Below are 24,353 nucleotides of genomic sequence, written 5' to 3'. Positions count from 1 at the left end.
GCGTCTGTATGTGGTGGGGGGACAGGCTGACACTGCGCGTCTGTGTGTGGTGGGGGGACAGGCTGACACTGCGCGTCTGTGTGTGGTGGGGGGACAGGCTGACACTGCGCGTCTGTGTGTGGTGGGGGGACAGGCTGACACTGCGCGTCTGTATGTGGTGGGGGGACAGGCTGACACTGCGCGTCTGTATGTGGTGGGGGGACAGGCTGACACTGCGCGTCTGTATGTGGTGGGGGGACAGGCCGACACCGCGCGTCTGTATACGGTGGGGGGGACAGACTGACACACCAAAAAGTACTAAAGGAGTATTAATGCGTATCTTGCCATCAATGTTTTTACTACATTCTGTGTAATATTTCCATGAATTGAAACTATCTGAGTGCAAAGGAAAAACAAATAGGAAGAAACAACTGACTTTGAAATACTGACACCTAAGATTCAAAACTAACCACATGTACTAAAATAGTATTGAAGTGAGTATGAGCTACTTAAAATTTTCTAAAGAAAACTTCTTTCCCTTCTCCCTCAATACTATGTTTGAACAATTTTTATAATTTTCATCACTTTTACCTTACCATGTTTATAGTCTTGATTTATTAGGATGACTTGTTGCAATTTTAAGGTATTCAAATAACAATAAAAAAATTTCAGATCCAACTAGTTGTCTATAATTTAGCGTATTATATTCCACTTTTACACTGGCCACCTCTACTTATCCTAGAAATGAAATAATCTCTGTATTTGGAGAGAGGTGCTTAATAACCACCAAAACTTTTCCATTCCATGACAAATTAAGAGTGAAAAAAAAAAGTCTTCACAGAGACAATATCACTGGCTATTGAAAAATAAAATAGTACTTTAATTGTGAAAAATGACACACTTAAAAAAATCTACGCATTTATTCCCAGGGTCCTGACGGCCAGGTCCACGTGGCCTGTCTCTGCGAACAGCTTTACTGGAACAGAGCCACACCACTTGTGTACCGACTGTCTCCAGCTGCAGCTCACCGTTGCCATAGGGCCCCGGATGGCTCACCAAGCTGGAAATGTTTACTCTCTGGTCCCTCACAGAAAAACGTCTGCCCAGCCCTGATTTAGTTCGCTAGAGTTGTGTCCCAATATAACTTCAAAAACTGAATGAACAGAAATAAAATACACCTTTTAGTAAGGCTCTGATTAAAAAAAAATCAACACTGGACACAGTCTAGGCGAGCTCGCCTTTGTGAAGTCACCTGACCTAGTCACGGGTAAGAAAATTCAGGGACTAAATAAAGCAGGAGAATGTAAGTCAAACCCGGGGTAGGAGCCCTCCGGGCAGGGCGGGGCAGCTCACCTTTGCTGGCGCTGACGGTCTGCAGCACCATCTCGGCAGCGCCGCGGTCGTGCAGCCTGGCTTGCTGGTACAGAAGCTTCTGCTTCTCCATTTCCTTTTCCTGAACACAAATCCCAACCGTTTATGTTGCGGCTGTCATTAAGCAGAGCGGCTTTATAAACCGTATTTTTCAGTCATCTCTTCATGTATGGGCTCTATGACAACATTATGGACCATTTCAACACCAACAATGTTACTCAGCAGGTGGTAACGGATTCAACTCTTGGGGTTTTTTTTCCCCTTTATATTTCTCATGATATGCTTTTGGTACTGGTTGATCAGGATGAATTTTCTCAATTGTAATTATTTGATTAGTCCAAAGCCTGTATCAGAGTTTTGAAGGACTGTACTTCATCATCGAAACTTCCACTTTCTGAATTATGCGTTTGTGCATAAGTTTGTACGTTTTTAGTCATCTCCCAAGTCATGGCCATAACTTGATACTGCTCAGCAAATGGCTCGAGTAGGAGGTTATCACGGAATGACAGAGAAACAGTAACTGAGACGTGTTGGAGTATAAGCAAAATTGAAAGCTGATAGGCAGAGAAGGGCAGGCTTCAGCTAAGTGGTGGACTTACCGCACCCCCCCCAGTCCCGCCCCCCGAGGGTAAAAGAAGCAGTGTGCCTTTATATTTTGTATTCTCCGGTGGTAACAAACGATACTGCATGGCACTGCCAGAGCGGCGGCTGGACTGCTCTTTTCCACTTGAACTACCACTGAAAGCACAGACGGGAATAGAAGTAAAATATAAAGGCACAGCAAGTTCAGGACTGGTAGGATCATTCACTTGAGCTACCCAGTTCGCTGGAATTAGACGGAACCAAGCAGTATAAGTTGCAGAATGGAAGTTGCATAGAGCCCGAGGACAGCGAGTCCATCCAATGGCGTGGAGAGAAGCTGAGTCAACGGGACATGAAACAGTCAAGTAGTATCATGTCCATAAACACAACGGCCAAACAGGTATGACCTAAGAGCAGGAAGAGCTGCAGCAGAAGTAGCCAGGGTGACAGCTTTGCTGCCGTAAACTTTCCATCCAAAGTACGGAAAATAGACACTGGAAGATGGAAGAGGTTTAAAAAATGAAGGCTTGCTAGTTACAGAATATGAAAAATAAAGGAAACTAAAAAGAGGGGGAAAAGAAATGGGCTCAAACAAATGAAAAAAAAAAAAGAAACCTTTAAATCAAAAGCAACCAACACAGACATTTATGCTGTTACCAGAGAGTTCTCGCCGAGGCTGGCAAATTTGTCTCTTAAATCTTTGATAATATCGTGCTGCGAAAACAAAATTGATCAGGGTTTTTTTCACACTATAGTTAGAGCTCCTGCGGTTAAATTTTTATTTTTTCTTAAATTATGTGATAGGCCTAAATGGATGCAGAGAAAAGAAAAAAAAAAAAAAGGCAGCTTTGCTTTATATGTAGCCATGCTAACATCTAAAAGGTTTGCCTTCATGTTTAAACCTCTTCCTGTGAAGTCAAAAACAAAACGAAAACAAAATCACACGGACACACAAAACCATATTGTCATTACAACACGGCCTCAAGAAAACTGAAAGGAGCCCCTTGCGCCTGCTCTTCAGGTGTTGTTGAAAATTGGTGAGCAACATTTGATTCTTCCTTTTAGACCCAACAATCTTTCACTTTCCTCCCATTTTCAGAGCTACTGGTGGAACTTTTATTTCCCAGCTTAACCCACTCCCTTTGTAAAGAGTGTTCCAGTAAAACAATGGTGAGAGATTACTGGCTTAAGGAACTGCACCATTATTTTCATCACCTAGAGAGGCAAGGGAGTTAGAAAGAGCAGCTCTGCTGGCTCAGTAGAGCATGTAAAGGTAGCCATCAGGAAACCCAAAGAAGATGCAAGAGGGCAGTATGCCACATAGCTTTGAGGAGAAACAAAAACCAAAACTCTTTGCCATTTACGCTCCCAAAGAAGACAGACCAGCTCAAAGGTCTGCCACAGCAGCTTGTGGAACAGGATCTAAGGTCCCAGCAACCTCTCCGGGAACTGAGACCACTCATGATGGATGGACCTCTGGAGGGTCAAGAAAGACTGGACATCAAACCGCCTTCTTTAAAAAGTAAACTCCCTGAGCAAAGATCGCTCTCATTTTTCTTACATAACGTATACCTGTCAATAATAACAGTAAATATTTTAGGGGAGATGAGACTCATTTCAAAAAAAAATATTGAGCAAAAATAGATATACTGATTCAGAAGTAGGAAAGCCTTATTTCATAAAGACAGATGGGGCCAGCTACTCTTTCAAATTTCTTGTTAGATTGAGTTGGAAGCTCTCTCTTCAGAATACCTTTAATATTACTTCTTTTGGTACCTTGTGTTCCTTTGAGAACTGCTTCTGGGGATACAATTGAATCTCCTCACTGGAAATTTTATCACTACATAAAAAAATAAAACCTCGAAAGCTAAAGCTAAACTAGAAAATTTTTAGGCAATAAAATCATGGGTTATGTAGAAAGGAAAAAATTCGTTCATTCCAAATTTACTGCAGATCAGCTTTTCCAAGCAAACTGGAGACAGATCTTTTAGAAGTATCTTACTCAAGGAAATAGCACCTTGAAAGTACCTTTTTCAAAGTAGGGTTCCTCATCCCACCGCATTCCATATTCTGCTTAAACTGCCAAAGGGTCTTTAAACACTATACCTTCAACCTGTAGTTTAGTCTTCAAATTTTTCCATCGTTACAAAGGGAGGTTAAGGGAAAGAAAATTTATATTAAAAAGGAGCAGCTCCACAATTTAAATTTTCCCTTAGGCAAAAAGTTCTGATTGCCAAAAGCAACCAAGAATTACCAGCTGTTTTCTAAATAAGATTGTTACGAGTCTTTCCAAGGTCAAGGGTGATCATATATTGGACCTATGATAAAATCAGTCATTGAATGGGAGCATTCAGCATCATGATTTGCTTTTTTAGTATAACTGAAGTTTGTAAGAAAATTGCTAAAAATCTTCTATTTTGTCTAAAAGTTTCTCAAGCTTTCAGCACTTGATGGTGGGGGGGGTGGTAGGGAAAGGCTTGAAGAAAAACATCCTTTCAATTCAAAAAAATGCTGAGATAAGACTAAATTATATCAGCCCTTGTTTCTTGGTGGAGAAAATAGTTTATCCCCATAATGAAGACACAAATATGATTTAAACCAGGGCAGACTGATGGCAGCAAAGAAATTCACTTTGTTTCTGAGGGACCTTTCTAGTTTATGGGCATTTAGGGCAGCACAGTACATCACAAGCTGAGAGTGCCAAGTCTACACTCTGAGCATCACCCCAAAGGAGCCACTAGCTTGTACTTTTTTGGTACTTCTAAGCCTTCAGCAACTATTGAAAAAGTTATCATAATCTTTTCCTCTTAAACTCATGTGCAAGCTAGTTACAGTATAAGTGAACAGAAGTTTCCAGGAGCTGAACTCTTTCTAAAAGTATTTCCCATAATGTAGCAATGTTGTAAGTCGATATTAAATAATTTTATCTGGCATCTGAAATGTAGTCGTAATCTACAAGGTGATGCTGAATCTTAACATTACCAAAAAGAAGACACTGGAATATAGAAGATTTAATTGGATAACTTAAGGACAAAGCTGAAAGACAGTGATATGGTACTAACAGTCTGGTTTAAAATACAAACAGGACAACTCACACTAAGGAAAACTGAAAGTATAGACAGCAGTCACATCTCCAGAACTCCAACTAGTTCTGTTCTTTGTCCTAGCTTCCAAAACTACAGGGGAGTCATACTCATCAAAAGATGACTCACGGCGTCAGGGAAGCACTTATAAGATTGTAACTTTACTCAATAATAGATGGTTCCACAAGATTTTTTAAATTTAATTTTTAAAAATTAAATGAACATGGAGGTTTCTAGAAATAAAGCTCCATGAGGAAAGGGGCCATAGCTGGTTTGCTTATTAAACACAACTCGAGTACACATATACTGCATATCCAGTACAGTTTCCTGCACATAAAAAATGTTCAAGAAAGTGTAAATGAATCAGAGAACTAGATAATGTGCTATCATGTAGTATGCAAAATTAATCCAAAGTTTTACAAATATTATCCTTCCTTTGAAGAGCTACAAAGCTAGTGCAATGTGAAAATTTTATGTAGTTTACTTTTTAGTATAGGGTCCAAAAAGTCTAGATTTATACACATACAAAAAATAACAATTCTCAAATTGTAGCTTTTAGCTTATTTTTTGTCTGTAGCTTTCATTACTGCGCATTCTCTTTGTTGTTGAACCATCACATAGTACAGTAACCTTCTAGAGTTCTACTTCCCAATAGGATGATCGTGTTTCTAATGTTCTCTTTAAGTAAGAAAATTTTTAAAAATGTGGCTTACCCAAAGCAAACTTTGTTTAAATGCCTAAGATTTACTAACATATAAGAGACAACAAAAACACTGAACCACAGAAATGCAGCTCAGCTAACGCGCTGGAGGCTCTCAAAGTGGTCAGATGTGTTGCGTAGTGTGACTTTACGGCTGACTTCTTCCTGTATCAGATACACTTCCATTTCGTTTGGAATTCTGTTTCCCCTGGATTCAGCATATTTAGAACTAATCAATACTATGCTAAAGCACTGAAACCAGCTGATTTGAAACGGTTTTCTATTTCAAGGTCCTGCTGACAAAACTTAGGCTACGCCACCAAAAGCCCTGTTAACAAAGTACAACATGAAGGAATGAGTGACTCTAGAATCAGAGGCTATCAAATTAGCCAAGTGAGGCTGATCTGTCACTAGAGGGAGTGTGTTTATCCTGAGCACAGTACTGATTTTCAAAAGCCTTCACCTATTTGTTTCTTTGTTTAAGCCGCAGAAGCCCTGGATACTGCCCTGAATGTGGAACGTACGTGCCCTGCAGTCCTACTAGGATAGCCTGACAGAGGGGAGGATGAGAGCACTGGGGGACTGACGACCTCCAGCCCCAGGGAGGAGCCGTTAGAGCAGAAGGTGCCAGGAAGCTGGAACAGTCAGTGCGAAGCAGCAGTCGGTAGATTTTATCACAGAACAGATCACAGCAATGCACCGTTTGGATTTTCAGATCTCCCAGTTCTAGCAGTTTCAGTATCGGCAATTCTTGAGTTTTCACAAATGGTTATTAATCTTGCCCCAGATCAACTCCTGAGAAACCGCTGCACTCTAAGTAAGCACTTGATCCACTCTTGGATTCCTCGCCAAGGGCTCCGTGTTCAGCTGGGAGGAGGGTCTTTCTGAAGACTGTCTTAAGGACGCAGAGCCCCCCATCCTCCCAGCCCCTCGGTGCTCATTCTGTGCTGAGGCATCCTCAGACGGCACCTGTATCCCTGGACTTCACTGTACAAATTCTCAAATAATTACTTTTACTGAACTGCTGGAGGCCTTCTTCATCGTATCACACGTTGTCTTCCCACAAAGACCCTTGGGGGGAAAAATGCTTCAGGAATTTGTTTCTCCCAAAGAAGGAGATTGTCTGTGTTTTACTGACAGAGTAAATTTTTACATTTATGTGATTTTATGTTGACTCCTAGGAAGTTTGGGATCAGTAGTACTGACAACCTGCAGCAAATCAGCAAGATACTGTGGCAGAGGTTTCTGGATTAATCCCATTTCTGGGGGGCTCCTCTCTGTGTCCCTAAATGCTTTTTAGCCCTCAACACTTTTTTATTCATCTAACCATATTATGTATAATTATGTGATAGTTTAACTACCAATCTAGGAACAGGTGGAGAAACACACACATGTACAGAAGCTGGATGTCATTTTCTATAAATCGTTTTTATTGCGACATTCCTGCACTAAGAGACACGGAGTTCATTTTCTTTTTTGCCCTTTCATGAAAGATCAGAAGAAAAGTAATGAAAATTTGCATCCTTCTAATCAGTGTTTATGCATTTAGAAGAATTAGGAAATTGCCCTGAAAAATGAAAAGGACTTACTCAAAAACAGCAAATCAGACAGGTTTAAAGGTGGATATTACCCCCGAGAACATCCAGTTCAAAGCTTTCAGTCCAAAGGGAAAAAGTACAGAGGAATTAAATGTGACCTGCTTAAGGGCACCCGGTTAGCACCGGATGAGAACTCAGGTCCCCTGCCTTGTTCGGTTCCGGGCTCACTGTGCTGAAAAATCTCCTTTGTGGGCTTCTCTGACCTGACTTTGGTAAGGAAGTGAAACTGATCAAATAGAATGACACTAGAGAATACTTACAGAGCTCATTATGTGATAGGCAGTGTTCTGAGTGCGTTACATGTAACAACTAATTTAATTGTCACCACAATCCTGTGACGTAGAGACCTTAATTAGGCTCATTTTATAGATAGGAACATTGATGCTTGAGATCATACAGCCACACGGTGAAGCTGGGATTCAAACACAGGTGGTCTGTCCAAGTGCCTGTGCTCTGAATGATTTTGTTGTATCCTGTTTACTGGACGTCATGTGGACACGTCCAGTACTGGACACAATGCAGTTTTATGCTTTAGCGTGTGCCTCCGTGTAGTTTGCTATTTAGGTCCACACGTTCATAGGCGTAAATTCCCATATATAATATAGAGGACTGTGCTGTACATGGAATCTTCCTTGTATCGGGACTAGTACCCCAACCCACCCTAAGCCCCCTTCTCTCCAAGCCTTAGCGATCTGCCTTGCTTCTGAGGCACCGTGGCCCTAGAAATGGCTTGCACCAGTAGTGTGGTGACAAGCTGGCTCCTAACCACACCACTGTGTAAGGAGACCACCTGCTGATGACTGTGGAGAGACTGCAGTGCCTGGACCCTGGGCAGGCTGGGCCCGAGCTGGCTCTGGCTTCCCCAGGGGTCCCCCTGGAACAGCTGCTTAGTATCAGCAGGACGTAGGAAGAAATGAACTCCCTCAGACCAGTAAGAGACAGGAGATGGGACGGAACCAGCAGATAAAGTGCTCAGTCTTCCTTCCCAGGAGGCACTGCTCCATGATGCGCACGGCCTCCCAGGGGCGTCCGGCACAGCCGAGTGGCTGCTGTCCTGCTGGGAGCTGCGGTCAGCGGTCAGCGGTCAGCTCAAGGAGGCATTATTGTGCTCTCCCAGCTTCCCTGCTTCAGTGCTCTCTGCCCCTCACTCTTACCTCCCTGAGACTGTAACACCTCCAGCCCCAACATAGTGTCAGCAAACAGCCTCTTTGCTCTGTTCTCCAGGGAACCTGGGCTAAGACTTGAGGGCGTTCCTTGAGATCACCAATTCCAGTATCTGAACGTGCAGTGGGCAGACTGCAGCATCAGGCACGAGCACTGGAGAACACTGGCCGTCAGAGCTCCCTCCCCCTCCCCTCTACCATTCAACAGTAGGACAAGCAACTCAACACTCCAGTCCGTATCTTGATACCACAGATCTTCTGCAGTAGAAACTAAAGAAGTATAAATGTTCTTGATGAAAGAGGTCACTGCTTCAATGTTTTATATTCATAGCTGTATCTTTAGTTTTTAATATTTGATGGTTCTTTTAGGTAAGATTCAGGAAGCCCCTCTAACTTAACCTGCTGTGCTCCTATGAGCAGAAGTAAAGAAGCCCATTCAGTTTAGGTAGCTACTGGGGAGGGATCTTCTCAGGGCCAACTCATTCTTAGAGAACTTCCAAAAAATTCAGTTCTATTCAAAAATTGGATCACTGGAGGGGTCAGACAAAGGTGGTCTTCTCACTGTGTAGAGCCATCAGCCCATAAGGCTCTCTGGACCTACGTGGACTTCTGCACTCAGTGGCGCCGACTGTGGGACACGAGCGGGGCGCCGGTCTGAGCTCTCAGCAGGAACGCTGTCACTTCAGTTGGGACTGAGGCCCAGCTGGGAGAGAATTCAGGCCAGTCCCCTACGTTCTTACTGCAGACTATCAGCTCCTCCACAGGCATATTTGGCATGTAAGACTCAAGAAGTTCTCTTTAATCAGTACTGCAGAGTAAGAGGGCCTTGGGGACTCAGCGGAGAAGTCTCGTCTGTGGATCAGGAGTCGGGCACTTGCCAGCGGGCAACGCACCTTACTGCGCGCTTGAGAAGCATGGTCTAGAAGGCGCGTCAAAGGTCAACCTCTGCTCGCTTACGCTCCATGGTCATTCACTCAGGTTTTCCATAAGTAGTAAGTCTATGCTACGGTCCTTAACATCCCACAGAAATGCTGTCACTGCATCGTCCTTAGCGCTGAGCCCTCAGACCTGAGAGAGCGGCAGGAGGAGAAGCAGCCATCTGGAGGATGTTTCTGTGCATTTTGCCAAATCGTAATGTGACAATGCGGTCTACTCCGGCACCAGAGTTCCTCATTGTTCTAGGTGAGAAAAGCCCACCACGCTCAGAAAAATGAAGATATTTGACTTGACACATTACGGTTTATTTGTTGCTGTTATCATTTGTTTGGGCTCATGAAAAACTCGAAGCTAAACAAAGCGCTCCAGTGCAGTAACGAACACTTCAGGGGACTGCTCAAACGCTTCTTCCCTTTCAGTTAGTACTGGCCTCTTTGTAAGACTTCACTGTCCCTTTCTGTAGTTTTAATATGGAAGCAGTCTCAATAAAAAGACTACATATAATTACCAACTAAATACGCAATACAATTTTAAATAAGCAGTTGTAGGAAAAGTACACATAGATTATCGATGAAGTTGGGAATTAAATTGTCAGCTTAAAGCAGGCAAGTTCAACAGGATCACACCAGGAAGCAAACATGTGACGGAAGGAGAGAGGAACCGGCCAGTCTGCGGCGCGTCAGCTTCCACCCCGTTCCCCACGCTTCCCGAGTTTTACTTTTACTCCTCACGGGAATTCTCCTTACAGTGCCATCTGTTTACAGCTACTTCTTCCTCCTTCTCAGTATCTTTACAGATACCACAGGTTTAAGTAGGAGGTACAGCAAACGTTAATAACCAGCCAGCTACAGGGATAACACCCAATTATCACACAATTTTGTGACCCCCAAATTCACGTAACGTAGTTTGTTTTAAGGATTATGAAGCTGCCAAACAACCTTTCGAATTCAGTACAGCTTAGATGAAAAATTCCACTATCAGACTGCATCTAAATGATGTTAAACAGCCAGACAACTCAATGTAAAAGTCTGGTACATTATTAAATTTATTAAGAGAAAGTAATAATCCAGTTGTCTGGTCAAATCTTTCAGTGGTTTTGTTGGTTTACAGGGTCAACCTCAGACAAATTTATCTTCGTAAGTGATCGACTGTCAATTTTGACAAACACGACTGTTTTTCAACTTGGGAAGGGTTCATATTGTTTACTTACAGAGTACATATTTCGCAAATAGTAGACTGTTACACGGATTAGGCATAAATAATAAGTTACAGTCTGAAATTCACATGGAGGGTCAGTAAAACATCGGTTAAGAAGTGAAAATTTCCAAACCTTGTCTATTGTGTTACACATGTGAACACGGGCAATCACTGCAAATTCAAATTCCGGTCTCGTGCTGGGACAGTCACCCTCGCCGGTCTCTTGTCTCCTTTCAGGGACTAATCACCAGGTTTCACCTCCGAGACATGCAGTCCTGCCGGGACGGCCCGGGTCCTGCGCTCCACAGGCTGAGACTCCACGACTAGTTATTCCCAGACTTCCTGCCTCAATAGGGGACCTTCTAACGTCACCAAATAGGACCCTATTTGCCAAATGGGATTTGCTCTTAGGTCTCCCTGAAACTGCAGTCCTCTTTCAAAGTAAAACGGTTTTCTTACCCAGCAACACCCCTCATCCTGGCCTTCCACATTCACCCCCTTCCGTGCACATCCTGGACGTGAACTTCAGTGCTATCCATGAGATCAAACCTCTGGTGGATGTTACGAGGTCTCTCCATGTTTTCAACCCTCACTAAGTCACAGGAATCCTGTCTGAGACAATTAGTGATGAAACTATAAAATCTACACATTAGGATCTCACTGTCCATACCTATCATTATAAACCCATAATACTACTAAGTGTTATGCCTGTTGTGTGCCATTAAATTACGTCCATCTGATTAGAGCTAAATCCGATAGCCTCTGCATGAACTCAAATTTTAAAATCATGTAAGAACAATATATTCCCCCAAATATAATAGTGAGTAAAAATCATGACAATTGGTTTCTCTAAGTAGATTCTTTGTGACATTCTAAATTCACCTTAACAGCAAATATTTCACTTTTTTAAAAATAGAAGGCAAAAAAGAAGACTGCACTTCCAAACTGAAAAGGCTTCTTTCTTTTTTTAACCAAAGTCATAATGGGTATCTTCTTCCTGGGATGTTTATGATCTATTTTTCTACTAAATAGTCTCATGAATGCAAAATGGAAGCTTAACAGAGTTCATATGGAAGCAAAACTTTTGTAATTCGAGATTAGAATGTTTGTCCTACAGAACAGATGAACAAGATCATACTGTATAGCACAGGGAAATATATACAAGATCATGTGGTAGCTCACAGTGAAAAAAAATGTGACAATGAATATATGTATCTTCAGGTATTAACTGAAAAATTGTGCTCTACACTGGAATTTGACACAACATTGTAAAATGACTATAACTCAATAAAAAATGTTAAAAAAAAATGTTTTGTCCTAGCAAATTTCCCTGAGACGTAGCTGTTTAGAGTGTTAAGAGCGAGGAAGGCTCCCCTAGTTCTCCCTATAAAGAGACACAGAGTCGACCCTGGAACCGTGAGCAGCGTCTCTAGACGCCAACTGCAGGTGTGCCAGGCTCGGCGGGAGAGCAGACTTACTGCCCCTCACGAGCAGCGCCACGTCTCAGCGCCCTCCAGGAAATGAGCCCGGCAGGAGGACCCTCAAGAGGGTGAGGCCGGAACGCAGCACCGAAGTCAACAGCTAAAGCTAAATCACTGAAGGGTGGACTCTCATCCCAGGGCCGTGGGCAGCTCAGAGTTAGCACAGAGGGTAAAGTGTCAGATCGTGAGTCAGGTAAACTAAAGAACAACAAATCTGTGTCAAGGAAGGGACACTGAAGGGACCAATTGCACTGGAGCTGCAAACTGGTAGAGAGATTGATTTTTCTTTTAAACAAAAGAATCGAAGACGTTGGGTCTAACAAAGGTAAATGTCACGAGAAGCTAAAACTCAGACCCAGACAAATACACACATACGTATCGTTTTACCTTGCTGCGCTGCGATCCTGTGACCTTCAGAAAGAATGAGGACAAGAAGCAAAAGAGCAATAAACAACTGCTCGGAACACAACCAACAGGCCACAAATGGTGTGCACTTCAGGAAGACAGTATCGCTTGCTGCTCACAGCTCATTCTAACTTGGCTCAGTTTCTCAGCAATAATGATGGATTTGAGAATAGAATACACATACATTAGAAAAGATTAGAGTTCACACAGGAAATTAACCTCACGGCATTTTTCTCAGTCAGCGATACTCATGGGTTATTCTCAAATTAGTTCATTTTGAGGTTTTTTCACACAGCGACTTCAGCGCTTCAGAGATGCTCACGTCAGACTGTCCCTGAAAGGAGCACGACTCCATGTCTACTCCTCACCTACGCTTCTCGGTGGGTCCACTGTAATTAAAGACTTACTGCTGCCTACTAATACATTTCTAGACTTCTAGCTTTCCAAAGCTGACATGTAAATTAACAGAAGAAAAGAAATGTCTAATCTACCTCCTTCCATTGAATTTCTTTCTGAAAAATTCAAAAAGAAAAAAAAGAAAAAAGGAAAAAGAAAAGAAGAACCAATAAGTATGGAGTGGTAATTAGCAACAACTTGTCTCTTATAAAAAGCAAAAGTCTAGTCTAATCAAAAGGGGAAAATAGTATTTACTTTCCCTTTGGCTAATTAATATTGAGCAGTATTTCAAATTTCGTGGAAATTTAAACTGAGGCCACCTGAGGAAACACTGGTGCACTAGAAGGCAGCCCTCGGTTACCGCGCCCTGCCTCACGCGAGCAGGCAGCCCTGGTGCCCGCCGACATATGTGCAGGGGATGAGTGGCCCCACCGGGCGGAAGGCAAGAGGCCAAATCGTTAAGACTTCTTCGAGTCAGGAAAAGATATCAGACCGAGGGTTTAATTAAACCCTGGACGTCGTGTTGCTTTTCAGGAACCATTTTTCTCCCGTGTCTGCTGGGAATTTCCGAGCACGACACGCACTGAGCTGAGGACAGAAGCAGCCTCGTCTCCGAGGCTCCCGGGAACACTCATCCTGAACATATGGGTTTCACCTGCTTCTTTAACTACTCTACGTCCCTCGGTCTTAACTTCAGCAAACGTGAGGACTCAGATTCGTCCATCCAGCTTGTGACATGCAGTTCCTTGACACAATAAGCTGCAGTAAGCCATGAAGCAAGAAACATAAATGTCAGTTAGAAGCTATGAGACAATGTTTCCAGGTGACAGGGACGGGCGTGGGAAAAGGCCATCTTACTTCAAAGCTCTTCACCTCCTCTTCGCCGTCATCCTCCTCCTCGTCATGACAGCTCTGATGTGCCAGGAACACAAGAAAGGTCAACAGGGTTAGGACAGGCTGAGGCAGGAAGTGCAAGGTCACTGAGCAAGGGACACCAATTACTTGTGCTAATTTCTCACCAATATTGTTTAAATACACACACAATGAGCTTAGACGACATGATTGACGAGATTGTGACCGAAAGGAACCCTGTGCTGTGCTTATGCTAAGTTACCAGTTTCCGCACATCACGGGGACATCCACGAGGTCCGTGTCGTGCTGCGCGTGCTGCTCACTCATGCGCTTTCCTTGCTCAAACCAAATCACAAGCCTTAAAGACAAGGATCACTGTTTTCTCTTTATTATGCTGCCTTTATAAGGCATTAATACAGATACAGTAAATAATCATGAATAAAATTAATGGAAAGCAGTGTCCATTAATTAAAGTGAATCTTGTCATCTTTTTTTTTTTTGGTAAGTTCAATTTTTTATTGTATTTAGTCTAAGGGAGGAAAGCGAAATCCCACCGGCTACGAATATTACTCTTTTCTACCAAAGTGGTAACACTGACAATTTCATTATTTTGAGTCATTTTCCCAGACATGGCAAAGGTCTCGTGAGGCACTGTGATCTGATCCCCGCAGCTGAAGACCTTGCCGGATGAAGCAGAGCTGAGCGGATGAGGAACACGGCCTGAGGCTGCAGAGCGCCTGCCAATTACTGGCTGTTTGGCCCAGGGCAAGTTCCTTTCTCTCTCCGGGTCTCCACGCCCTCGTATGTAAAATGGACAATACTAAGAAGGGAAGCCGGGTCCTGAGAGGACCACGTGAATTAATGCATGTGAAGTGCTGGCCACTTTGGCACAAGTGTCTGAGAAACAGTAACCTGTAATAAACCTCGACTGCTGTTCTCATCGTGGCTCGGCACTAGAAGCACCACGCTGGCCAAAGGAAGCTGCTCAGCGAGCGGTGCCTGTGGCAGGAAGAAGCCGCTGCTCTGCGAAGTTCGATTATTCCAGCCCTTCTCAGGGACTGTTACGGCTGGGACACTCAGTGCAGCAGTGAAGCTCACGGAGGAAGTGGTTAGATGTAAGTTACAAGTCAGGAAAGTACTTCTGACTCGATGATTCAGGGTACTTTGAAGTGGGAATGGGAGCGAGGGTACAAAATGTCATCCTTCCCCCAACTCAGTGATAAATTCTACAAGGTATGTTCCGTTCCTTCATTCATTCAACAGATACGCACCGGGCATCACCCTTTCCACTTCAGGAGAATGTGCACGCGGTTTGCGAAGGAGAAAACAGCCCCATGACAACTTCACTGCACGGACAGGTTGCTAAAGAGTGGTTCCACCACAGAAACCAAGATGTTAACTGTCCGTCAGAACACAGGAGCTTGTCTGCTATATGCCAAGGTCACCTTGACTCCCGTGTCGTCAGTTAACCAGCATTTTGAAAATAAAAGCCCATGAGAACTTGAACAAAACATATCTGGAAGGCAAGTCTGTAACCCTCCATGAATACCGTACCTCTAATGTCGGGTACGGAGGAATTATGGCTGCCCTGCTCCTTAAGATTACCTGTGCAGTATTTCCCTCCAGGCCAATTTCCGCAGAAGGAAATATCCTTCTTATCTCTCCATCCATGTTCTTTAAACTATGGTTTTCAACCCATTAACTGGACGTGAAATCTGTTTAGTGAGTTATGATCTCAAGCAACTTTTTAACTTAGAACAGACAGTATCAGCCCACACCGCCCGTGGCGCAGGTGCGATTTCATGGGAGCTTTCTTCCCAGGGTATCTGCTTTGGTCTCTCTGTAAACACACTGGGCAAAGGCGTCTCTCACTGCGGGCCATGGTTCCAAAGGGGCTGGAGAGCCAGGCCTTCCCGCTTATGCTCTGTAATCTGGCCAGCCCCTCTGCTCCCACCCACTCAAGGCTTCACTCCTCAAACTATTCCTTTGTCTGTTCTTTTGGGTCCTTCGGCCCAGAATAGAAGCATACTCAAGCCTCTCTTTAAAAAAAAAAAAAAAGGTAAAAAATGGCAAAGAAGCAAAAAACAATCTCCCGCCAACCTCACAACCCCATCTAGACATGTCCCACCCCCGTCCCAGCCGCACTCCTGGTCTTCTCAGTGGAGACGTCCAGGCCACACCGGCCCCGCCCGCACCTGCACTCTACTGCTCCATCTCCTCACCCTCTGCCGCCGTGCTCGCCACCGTCACCCGACAAATGCGATAAATCCTGGAGAGTTTTCAGTCCTTACTGTGTTCAGCCCCTCAGCAGAGTATGATTTTGTTGACCACACACTCCCAGGGGCCTTATACATGCTCACATTTAAGGTTTCTCCTGTTTTTTGTGGAGAAGGGTCTTTTTCTTCTAACATCTCTTAGCATCCCCGTCTTTGGAGGCCTGGGAGGAACAGGCCCTGGGCCTCCTGCTCACTGTGCTGCCCTCCCTGCCTGGCTGAGCCATCTTCTGCCTTCACTTCTCTCCTGTGCTGATGGATCCCAACCTACTCACAAGCCTGCCGGGAGGTGTGGGTGTCGGACACGACCCTCCTCTCACACGTCTGAGGTCTCCGCCCAGCCACCTCACCGCCGTGTCCACAGTCTAACCTGCCACCCTTCCTCTTCACTCTAGGCGTGCAATTGTCCAGGGGTTTCCCATCCCAGCCTCTGGTGCCACCGTGTGCCCTGTGCCCGAGCCAGCGGCTTCAGGGAGACTGGACTCCTCTTTCATCCTCCTCCCTCAAGCCTTTCTTCTGTTATGGGATTAAATGAAATAAGCACACAGTGAACATGAGCTCTTACAGTTTTCACGTGGTCACCCTGCAACAGTCACTCCACAGTGGAGGACTCTCTTGAACTGAGACTAAGCCAGCTGTGCGACCTGCTCCCAGTATTCCTGACACTTCCTCTGCACTGGGCTTGTCAGGCAGGGCTTTCTATGATAGTCTGTCAAGATTCGTCTTCTCCATCAGATGACAGACTCCACTCAGGCAGCATGTGTGTCTGTCTCCATGTGTCTCCAATACTGTGATGCTCATGAGTATTTGTTGAATGAATGAATGTTTGGAAAATTAGTGAGTCCCCCATAAGTAAAATGCTAAAGGAAGAAAGAATAATAACCTGTCAAGAAAGTCAGAACAGATATTTATAAAACAAGGGGATGTTCAGATTAGTGTCCCTTAAAGTTTCTAAAACTTAATATTTAATCTTAATCCAGAAATACATAGATTCTTATGCTTTGCCAGATGAAAATGATTTCCCTTTATAAAAACTAAATATTAGAATCAAGATATTTATTTACCTTTGCCATAATATCTGCATAAGCCATATATAAAAAATCTTCTTCCAGTTTGCTATGAAAAACAAGAAAAAAATCAGTTTTGAAGTAGAAGGCTAGTCATACGCAAAAGTACCACCACTGTATGAAATAATCTTTGCTTTTCAACAAGTATCTCTTTTTAAAGGAAAACAAACACAAACTTAGGCAAAGGAATCATTCAAGAATACTGCAGAATAAGAAGCAAAGACCTCTGGCTTCCTAAACAGCGGCCCCACTCTTCCTTACAGAAGAGGCCCAGGTCTCGAGAGACAGATGGTCTATCCTGACTTACACATAAATGCGACAGCTGTCATTTTCTTGGAACTACAAAAGCTGAGACAAGCACATCTCAACGAGACAGAGGCTCCCGACAGCAGAAGTGATACCTGACGTTTGCTGGAAAGACTCCCCAAACCGCTGCGCTGCTCTGTAGTTAAACAATACAGCGGTCAGAGTGATTCTTAAAAACTAAGAAAGGTTAAAGTACGTTTATTATCCTCTTTTTAAAAAGTGTGGAAACTGTTAACTCATGAAGAAAGGCCCATCAAAAAAATACCTGATGTTTGCCAAGTCATCTCAGCAGTTAAACTTCAGCCCTCGGAAAGACCACTTATGAGAAACACCTCATTATGTGGCCGTGCCAGACAGAGGGCTGCTCTCTGCTTAGGGGTGAGATGGCTTTGTAGTTAGGAAATAATAAGAGCAGGAGAGAGGGAGAGAAGGGTGAGCACGCTGGCTAAGAGGGAGACATGTACACACACAGCACGTGCCTGGAGGTCAAGCGAGCTCTTCAACTCCCGTGGATGCGGAATGACAATTAAATGTTCTCCCCGCTTCTGCAGAAGACGAGGGGGGCCTGGGGCAAAGCAGGCTTTCCCCCCATGGCAGGGAAGCAGATGGAGGCGTCAGAGCCCCTGACACGTCTTCTCATCTGCAAAGTTAAGCTATGCGGTGTCCCTGGAAGCCGCAGGTGCAGAGCACAACTGGCTTATCGGTCTACGAGTGCATTTCTCATTTAACTCCAGAGAGGTTTGCCCTTTGTGGCTTTGGTGAATTCACGTGAGCCAGACCACAGGAGCCAAGAGAAACGGAGAATGCCCTTAGAATAGACACCCTCCACCCCACCCACTGAGATGATGGCTCACTTGTCTCCTAAGGTTTCCCAAGACTCACTGCATAACAGAGACAGAGTCTACCCAGGAAATTTAGGGTCCCTCGTGTCCTCTCAGCATTTTTGGCACTGGCATTTGCTTTGGGTTCTTCAGTTTTATTTTATCCAGACTGTTTGTGATAGAGGGGAGAAGCATTTCACAAGAAGATTCAGAATCAACTCAACCAGCTAATTACAGAGCCGTTAAGAAAGACCAGAGCTACGTAACTACTTTATAGGTATGTGTCAAAGCCGGAATGGAATGGTACTGGTTCACAGGTGGATGCCAGGCTGGTCACGTCTTTGAACAACCCTCTCTCCTACCAAGAACGAGATGCAATCGAGACGTGTGAGCGTGCGACACACAGGACACGCAGACGTGGGGGCTCTGTTCCTCCTACGCCTCCTGGGAACCCTCCCCGCCATACCATTTCTCCGTCAGAGCCGTTCGACTGAACAGAAGGATCAGCTGGTGCAGAGGATCGACTTTCTTAGTGCCTTCATCTTCCTCCGGAGGCTCTGCTCCAGGTTTCTACAAAGAAAGTCAAATTCATAAATTTCACCTTTAGGTGAAATGCTCCCCCAGACCCAGGAGCAGCACGACGGCCAGGAGCAACAAGTATTCAAAACCAGGCCCTTCTCTTCCTGCTGTGGTGTGTGTGTATGCATCACGTGTTGGACCTGCACATACGTGTGTGTTGTATTATCAATGCCAAAGCATGCAGCTTTAAAAAAAAAAAAGCAGTTTAATAATAGGACCAAAAAACACAACGGGCAAGAATGAGTTACATCATTTAAAAATTCTGAACGCTGCTCTTAGGAGCAGATTCGTAACTGGAAGTCCATCTGCTACGTGGATGTCAGCTGCAGGGAGCGCTCGGTTTACAGAGACCTGCAATAAAGCTGCATGTCACTCCAAGCATAAAAATTCAGCTCACATAGCAATGCACATTGATTATCCAATGAAACACTTTCTTTGCCTACACAGACAAAGATAAGCAAAAAATGCTGATGGAGTTAATGTTTGAACCACTTCCACATTAACTTCCCTCATATTTGGTTACTGTTAAAACTTAGAAAAGATTTCATTCTGTTGGATGGAACTTACACCATGAGGAAAATTATTCAGCATTTTACTCCCTGTAGAATTAACTAACCCTGACTTTCTAGTGAGTGATTGAATGAGTTCTGTGTCTCCATGAGACTCACCCATTCACAGTGACTGTCTCTCTACAGAAACGGTCTCCTTTCCCAGATTTAAGGTTTAATGTTGCAGGTACTCGGAAGACGCCTACAAGGTATCTACTGCTCTACGGGCGGGCTGATTCTGAAGACAAATGAAATTCATTAAAAATACATGGAGGTAACCAGCGTTAAGGTATTATGAACTAGATCTGTTTACCCCCTATGTTCCCTGATAATCTGTGAGTTAAAAAAAAAAACAACAGAAACTTTTAGACAAGAGGTCTTTGAGTTGGGAGTCATGAAGCCTTTAACTGGTCTGCAAAATTCTGCAGGACTGCGTGCTTGCGAACGTTCCTGAGAAGTTGGCTTTTTGTCAGGTTTTTAACAGGCCCACAGCCTGTGAAAACTTAGGACGAGGGCCCCCGAGCAAGGCACTGCCAGGAACACAAGCCCCCTCGTCGGGGTGGCCGGGCCCAAGCCCAGCCGCCCCCGCGACGCACTCACCGCGACCTGGGCTCCTCCTGTGCCCGGTCTCGCGCTCTCTGCCCTGCATTGTTTAAACACCAGCTCCTTCTCACTGGCTCGTGCAACCTGCGGCTTACTCTTTACGGTTCAGCTTTTAGAGTTCTATCCTGGTTCTGAGGCATTTGAAGGTGCTTTGAGCAAGAATTTAGAAGAAAAGAGTCAGTTTAGTTAGCTCCTGAGCTGTCTGGCGTTGGTGAGAGCTCTCTGAAACAAGGCAAGTGAGAGCGGCCCTCCACCCTGAGCGCAGTAAGACCGAGAATGAAGTCTCCTAGGGCCAGTCCACGCCCAGGGTCTCCCCCTGCTACAGCTGCTCGCACCACCGTCACCCTCCAGACCAGGCCCGCCTTCGCCTCCCAACCCCACCAAGAACGCACCGCCAAGTCTTCTATCAGTTTATCTTCAAAGTAATGCTCTTCTGTTTCAATCCAAGACTTCTCATATCCCTGAAGAAAGAGATTGACAGCCCGATGCCTAAAAGATAAGCACAGATTCAAATAAAGAGTTTGAAAAAATTAACGGAAAGGGTTTTCAGTAGTGCTTTATCTCTGGATTACCTGTGCGCTAAAAGAATAAAATAAACAGGCTTCCTACTCTCGACTGGGGAGGCAAGACGTGTCGGCCACATGCCGACCTGGGTCTAGTAGTCATCCGACTCTGTCAGCTTTCACTTCTGTCACTTACAGAATTAGGGTAACGCCCTCGAGTTTAAGTTCTGTGGGACTCAAACTGAGGCCAAGAATGGAGAGCACGTGGGATGGATGCTCACGAAGCGGCAGCTGTTACGGCATAAGGTTGACTCAGGATCAACCATGTGATAAACATCAAGAGAGGACGCGCCACCGTGTTCCAGCTCTCGGCAGAGACAGGCCCCGAGGACTGTGGAGCACCGCGTGTTCAGCGGACTGCATGGGGGGGGGCCTGCACTCCAAGACCACGCCCTGCAGCGCTGACGACGAGCGGCTGCCTGCGGGGAGAGACCAGCGAAGACCACGAGCACGTAAACCGACCGTGCGGCCGACGAGAGAAGCGGGGGAGGCCCCCCCTGAAGAGAGGGCAGAGGAAGTCGTGGCAACAAGGGGACCTGATACGAGAGCGTTGGAGTGTTAGAACCAGCCGGCACCGCAGGGCAAGGGGCGCTGAATGATACCAAGGTGGGCCGAGGGCTCACGGGCGTCAGGTCAGGCAGGTTTACGAAGGGCCTTGACACCGGGGAGAGGAACTGACGATGCGGCTGGAGCGGCCAGAACCCACCAGAAATCCGTGTGCGGGCAGAGGCTCGACCTCAGTGGTACAGCATAATCACCTGTGCGGCCCTGAAACAGGGCCCGTGCTAAGCCCTCGGAGAAAGTCCGATTCAATGGGCTGAGGCTTAGATATTTCTCAAATGATGCCTGAGTGTATTTCCTAAAAGCACTGGAACAAGGGATACGATTTTGAGTACGTCACACTGGAGAGAGTGGGCCGCAGACTTGTGACACGGTAGAAACACATTCACAATCCGCTGCACCCATGTGCCGTGAGCAGGCGGCACAGTGAACGCGAGCGGGGCCGGTGAGGGAAGGGCGGCGGTGCGGGACGGGTCAGAGCGCATCTGACGGCACCCGGAGGAGGGCTGGGTAGGAGGGACCAGAAGAAGACTGAGAACAGGAATTCAAGGCCAGTGTTCTACTTGAGTAAACTGTGACGCCGTGACTGAGTCAGAGGACTGAGGAGCAGCACATTGGCTGAGGAGGAAGTTTAATGTATTTTCTACTCAGTGAGTGAGGAGATGGCAAGGAACGCACCTGCCTTAGGGGGCGGGGAAGGTGTGACGTTTTGTTCATTTTGCTTTGTTGGTGGTGGGGGTGGGGTGGGGATTTTTTTGGTGTTCTGGTTTTGTTTTTTAACTCCCTGACATATTATTCATTCATTCAAACACTTACTGAAAGGCAGCGAAGTTCTGGCTGCTGAGAGTGTGAAACTGAACACAGCTCTGAAGGGTCTCGAAGTCTGAATCAGGGACACAAACAGCTCCAACCCTACAGGAAGTGCACACAACTGGAGGTGCATAAAAGTGTCCCAGGAACAGAGGAGGAAGCATTCCTGCGCAAGAAGTAGGAGGGCGTGGCCCGGGCAGAGATGCTCTAAAAGAGATGCAGCCGGGCTGAGCCGTGGGCCAGACACGGGGCGGACGCCACGTGCATAACGCTCAGAGCAGGAAGGCGCAGTCTCTCAGAAGCGCCACAGGCAGGCGGGGGTGGCGCCATGGGCTGGACTTCAGTGCACCGGTCACTTCCCTGTTAACAAGCACGCCTGCTGCACGTCTACAAGGCCGGTGGGGCTGCCAAACGGACTGGCGTTATTCCCGTGACTTAGTTCCTTGCAGGTTCTTTTCCCCAAAGGCTAATCCTCACAGAAATAACCAACGGTGAGGAACGTCTACTGCGTCGCGTTCCGCTCTAAGCTCGCTGTATACCTCAGCCCACTGAACATTCTGAACAACCTGAGGGGGCAGATCTTACGGTACAGAGAAACCTGTAACAAAGTCAGGCAAGAAACTCGACCAAGCTCGTGCATCTCTAAGCTGGGAGGTGAGGGGTCGAATGGAGGCAGTGGCCCCCGAAGAATGTGTCCCTAGTTCCTCTCTCCTGCCTCATGTGTGTGTGCAGAGCTGCCTCAGCGTTTCAAAGGCATTTGGCAATGACATTACAGACCAACAAGAAGACCCAAGAAGAAAACCCAAGTGCCACACGGAAGAGCCAGCAGGTCTCCTCCACCCCTCGGACCGCTGTGCTCATGCCGAGGTGGGCCAGAGTCCTGTCACTGGCTAGGGGCAGAGCAGCTGCACCACAAACAGCAGAGGGACTCTGACCTCGGCAGGTTGTACAAGGGGGCCATCCGGAAGCAGGCCACCACCGCCCGCTTCCTCTGCTTGGAGAGCAGCTTGTGCCAGACGGCCTTCTTGGATCTCTGCGGATGCTCCACCTGAGGGAGGACACAAAGGCGCACACACTCAGACCCCAACTGCCCTCAGACACACCCTGTTCAGCAGCTGCACCTTTTAGCTGAAGACTTCTAGACTTTCAATTCCAAGGGGACCCCACAATTCTTATAGACAAACCCACATCCTAAAAGCTACCAAATGCTCAGTCTGAAATAGTTTCAGATGTTACATTATGTTCTTTAGTAAAAATATAGTATTTTCCCAATAATGTGCACTTTAGAAGCTATGTCATCTCTAAACTCAAAGAAATAGAAAACCACTCTATATAAAACCATTCTGCATCCTTTACAGAATTTGGATATGGTGCCAAAACATATTTTCTCTCTACTCAGAAAAATTCACCTATGCTTGTTTATATACTCAATTTTATTGTGCGTTAGAGCAGCTAAAGAAAATCCTAAAGAAAAGTCAACTGTTTTGTAACATAACCGGATGGAGAGATGACGAGTCTTCATGAACACATTACTAGGAGTGAGAAAAAGAATTCAATTTTGCAAAAATGTTAAAACATATAATTGTTCTGTTAGACGGGGACAAACGAGAATTCAGACGTTGCAGTAAATGTTGCAAGCAAGCTATCTGTTTAGCTAATGGTGCTTGGAATTTCAAGAAGAAAAAGAGATTAATTGTAAGTATTAGAAAAAATTTCAACATGTAATTCTACATTAATTAGTAATTTCTAGGCAACTGAACACTGTACTTCCCAGATTGTAATATCTCCGGCGCATTGATGTAGATTTCTGGAAAAAACGAAAATGTTACATTAGCTAAAACAGAAAAACTAAATTTATTATCCTTTGCAGTAAAGGGTCAAAATACAAATGTAATCATGCTTGAAGAAAACATTAAGAATGTCTGGATGACAGTGGTTTGGAACCTTTAACAAAGCAGCCAGTACAATCTGAAGGCCCCTGTCTCTGTGATCCTCTTCCCTCCACTGGATCAGGAGACACTTTTTGATGATTATCAACGTCGATTTTCCTCTCCGTTATGTTAAGCAAAACACAACATGTTTGAGACTTAACGTTGTAGGTGAAAACAGAATCGAGAGTAGTGCTGTTCAACTAGAACAGGGCAGTCTGATCAGCGAGGGTGACAGTCAACACAGTTAAGTTCGAGGCATTGAAGACAGAAGCGTGAACACGGGAGAAAAGGCCTCTGCTTCCATGAAGTCTACCATTTCGCAGAGCATTCTACTACCCAAGGGAAGACCTTAAATAAGTGATTTTCCCTGTACGTCCAGTAAATAGATGTCAGTAAGATCTGTGAGCCAAGGGGAGACACCGAGATGTGTCCTGTACCCGTCTGAATGCCTGGGTGTGTGGACGTGTCAGCCTGACTAGAGTGTGACGACCCGAAAACTCCAAGGAGACAGCTTACTCTCACGAGAAAAATTACCGGGTGTGCAGTAC

General features: G+C 45.3%; 1 protein-coding gene across 1 annotated transcript in view; it reads right to left on the bottom strand.

Moving 5' to 3' along the window:
* RYR2 (ryanodine receptor 2) overlaps positions 1–24,353 on the bottom strand; it is a 539,007-nt gene that overhangs the window by 56,761 nt on the left and 457,893 nt on the right. Inside the window, exons 75-81 of the mRNA XM_072971049.1 lie at positions 23,647–23,681; positions 22,810–22,923; positions 20,333–20,429; positions 18,677–18,780; positions 17,081–17,132; positions 13,750–13,803; positions 1,333–1,432 (exon numbers count right to left, since the gene is read on the bottom strand). Of these exons, the coding sequence (XP_072827150.1) occupies positions 1,333–1,432; positions 13,750–13,803; positions 17,081–17,132; positions 18,677–18,780; positions 20,333–20,429; positions 22,810–22,923; positions 23,647–23,681 (556 nt within the window). The remainder of the gene's footprint in view (positions 1–1,332; positions 1,433–13,749; positions 13,804–17,080; positions 17,133–18,676; positions 18,781–20,332; positions 20,430–22,809; positions 22,924–23,646; positions 23,682–24,353) is intronic.

This window comes from Vicugna pacos, chromosome 11, assembly GCF_048564905.1.
Source record: "Vicugna pacos chromosome 11, VicPac4, whole genome shotgun sequence".
Taxonomy (NCBI): Eukaryota; Metazoa; Chordata; class Mammalia; order Artiodactyla; family Camelidae; genus Vicugna; species Vicugna pacos.
The sequence above is the reverse complement of the archived record's forward strand: the minus strand, read 5'-3'. Positions and strand labels throughout refer to the sequence as shown.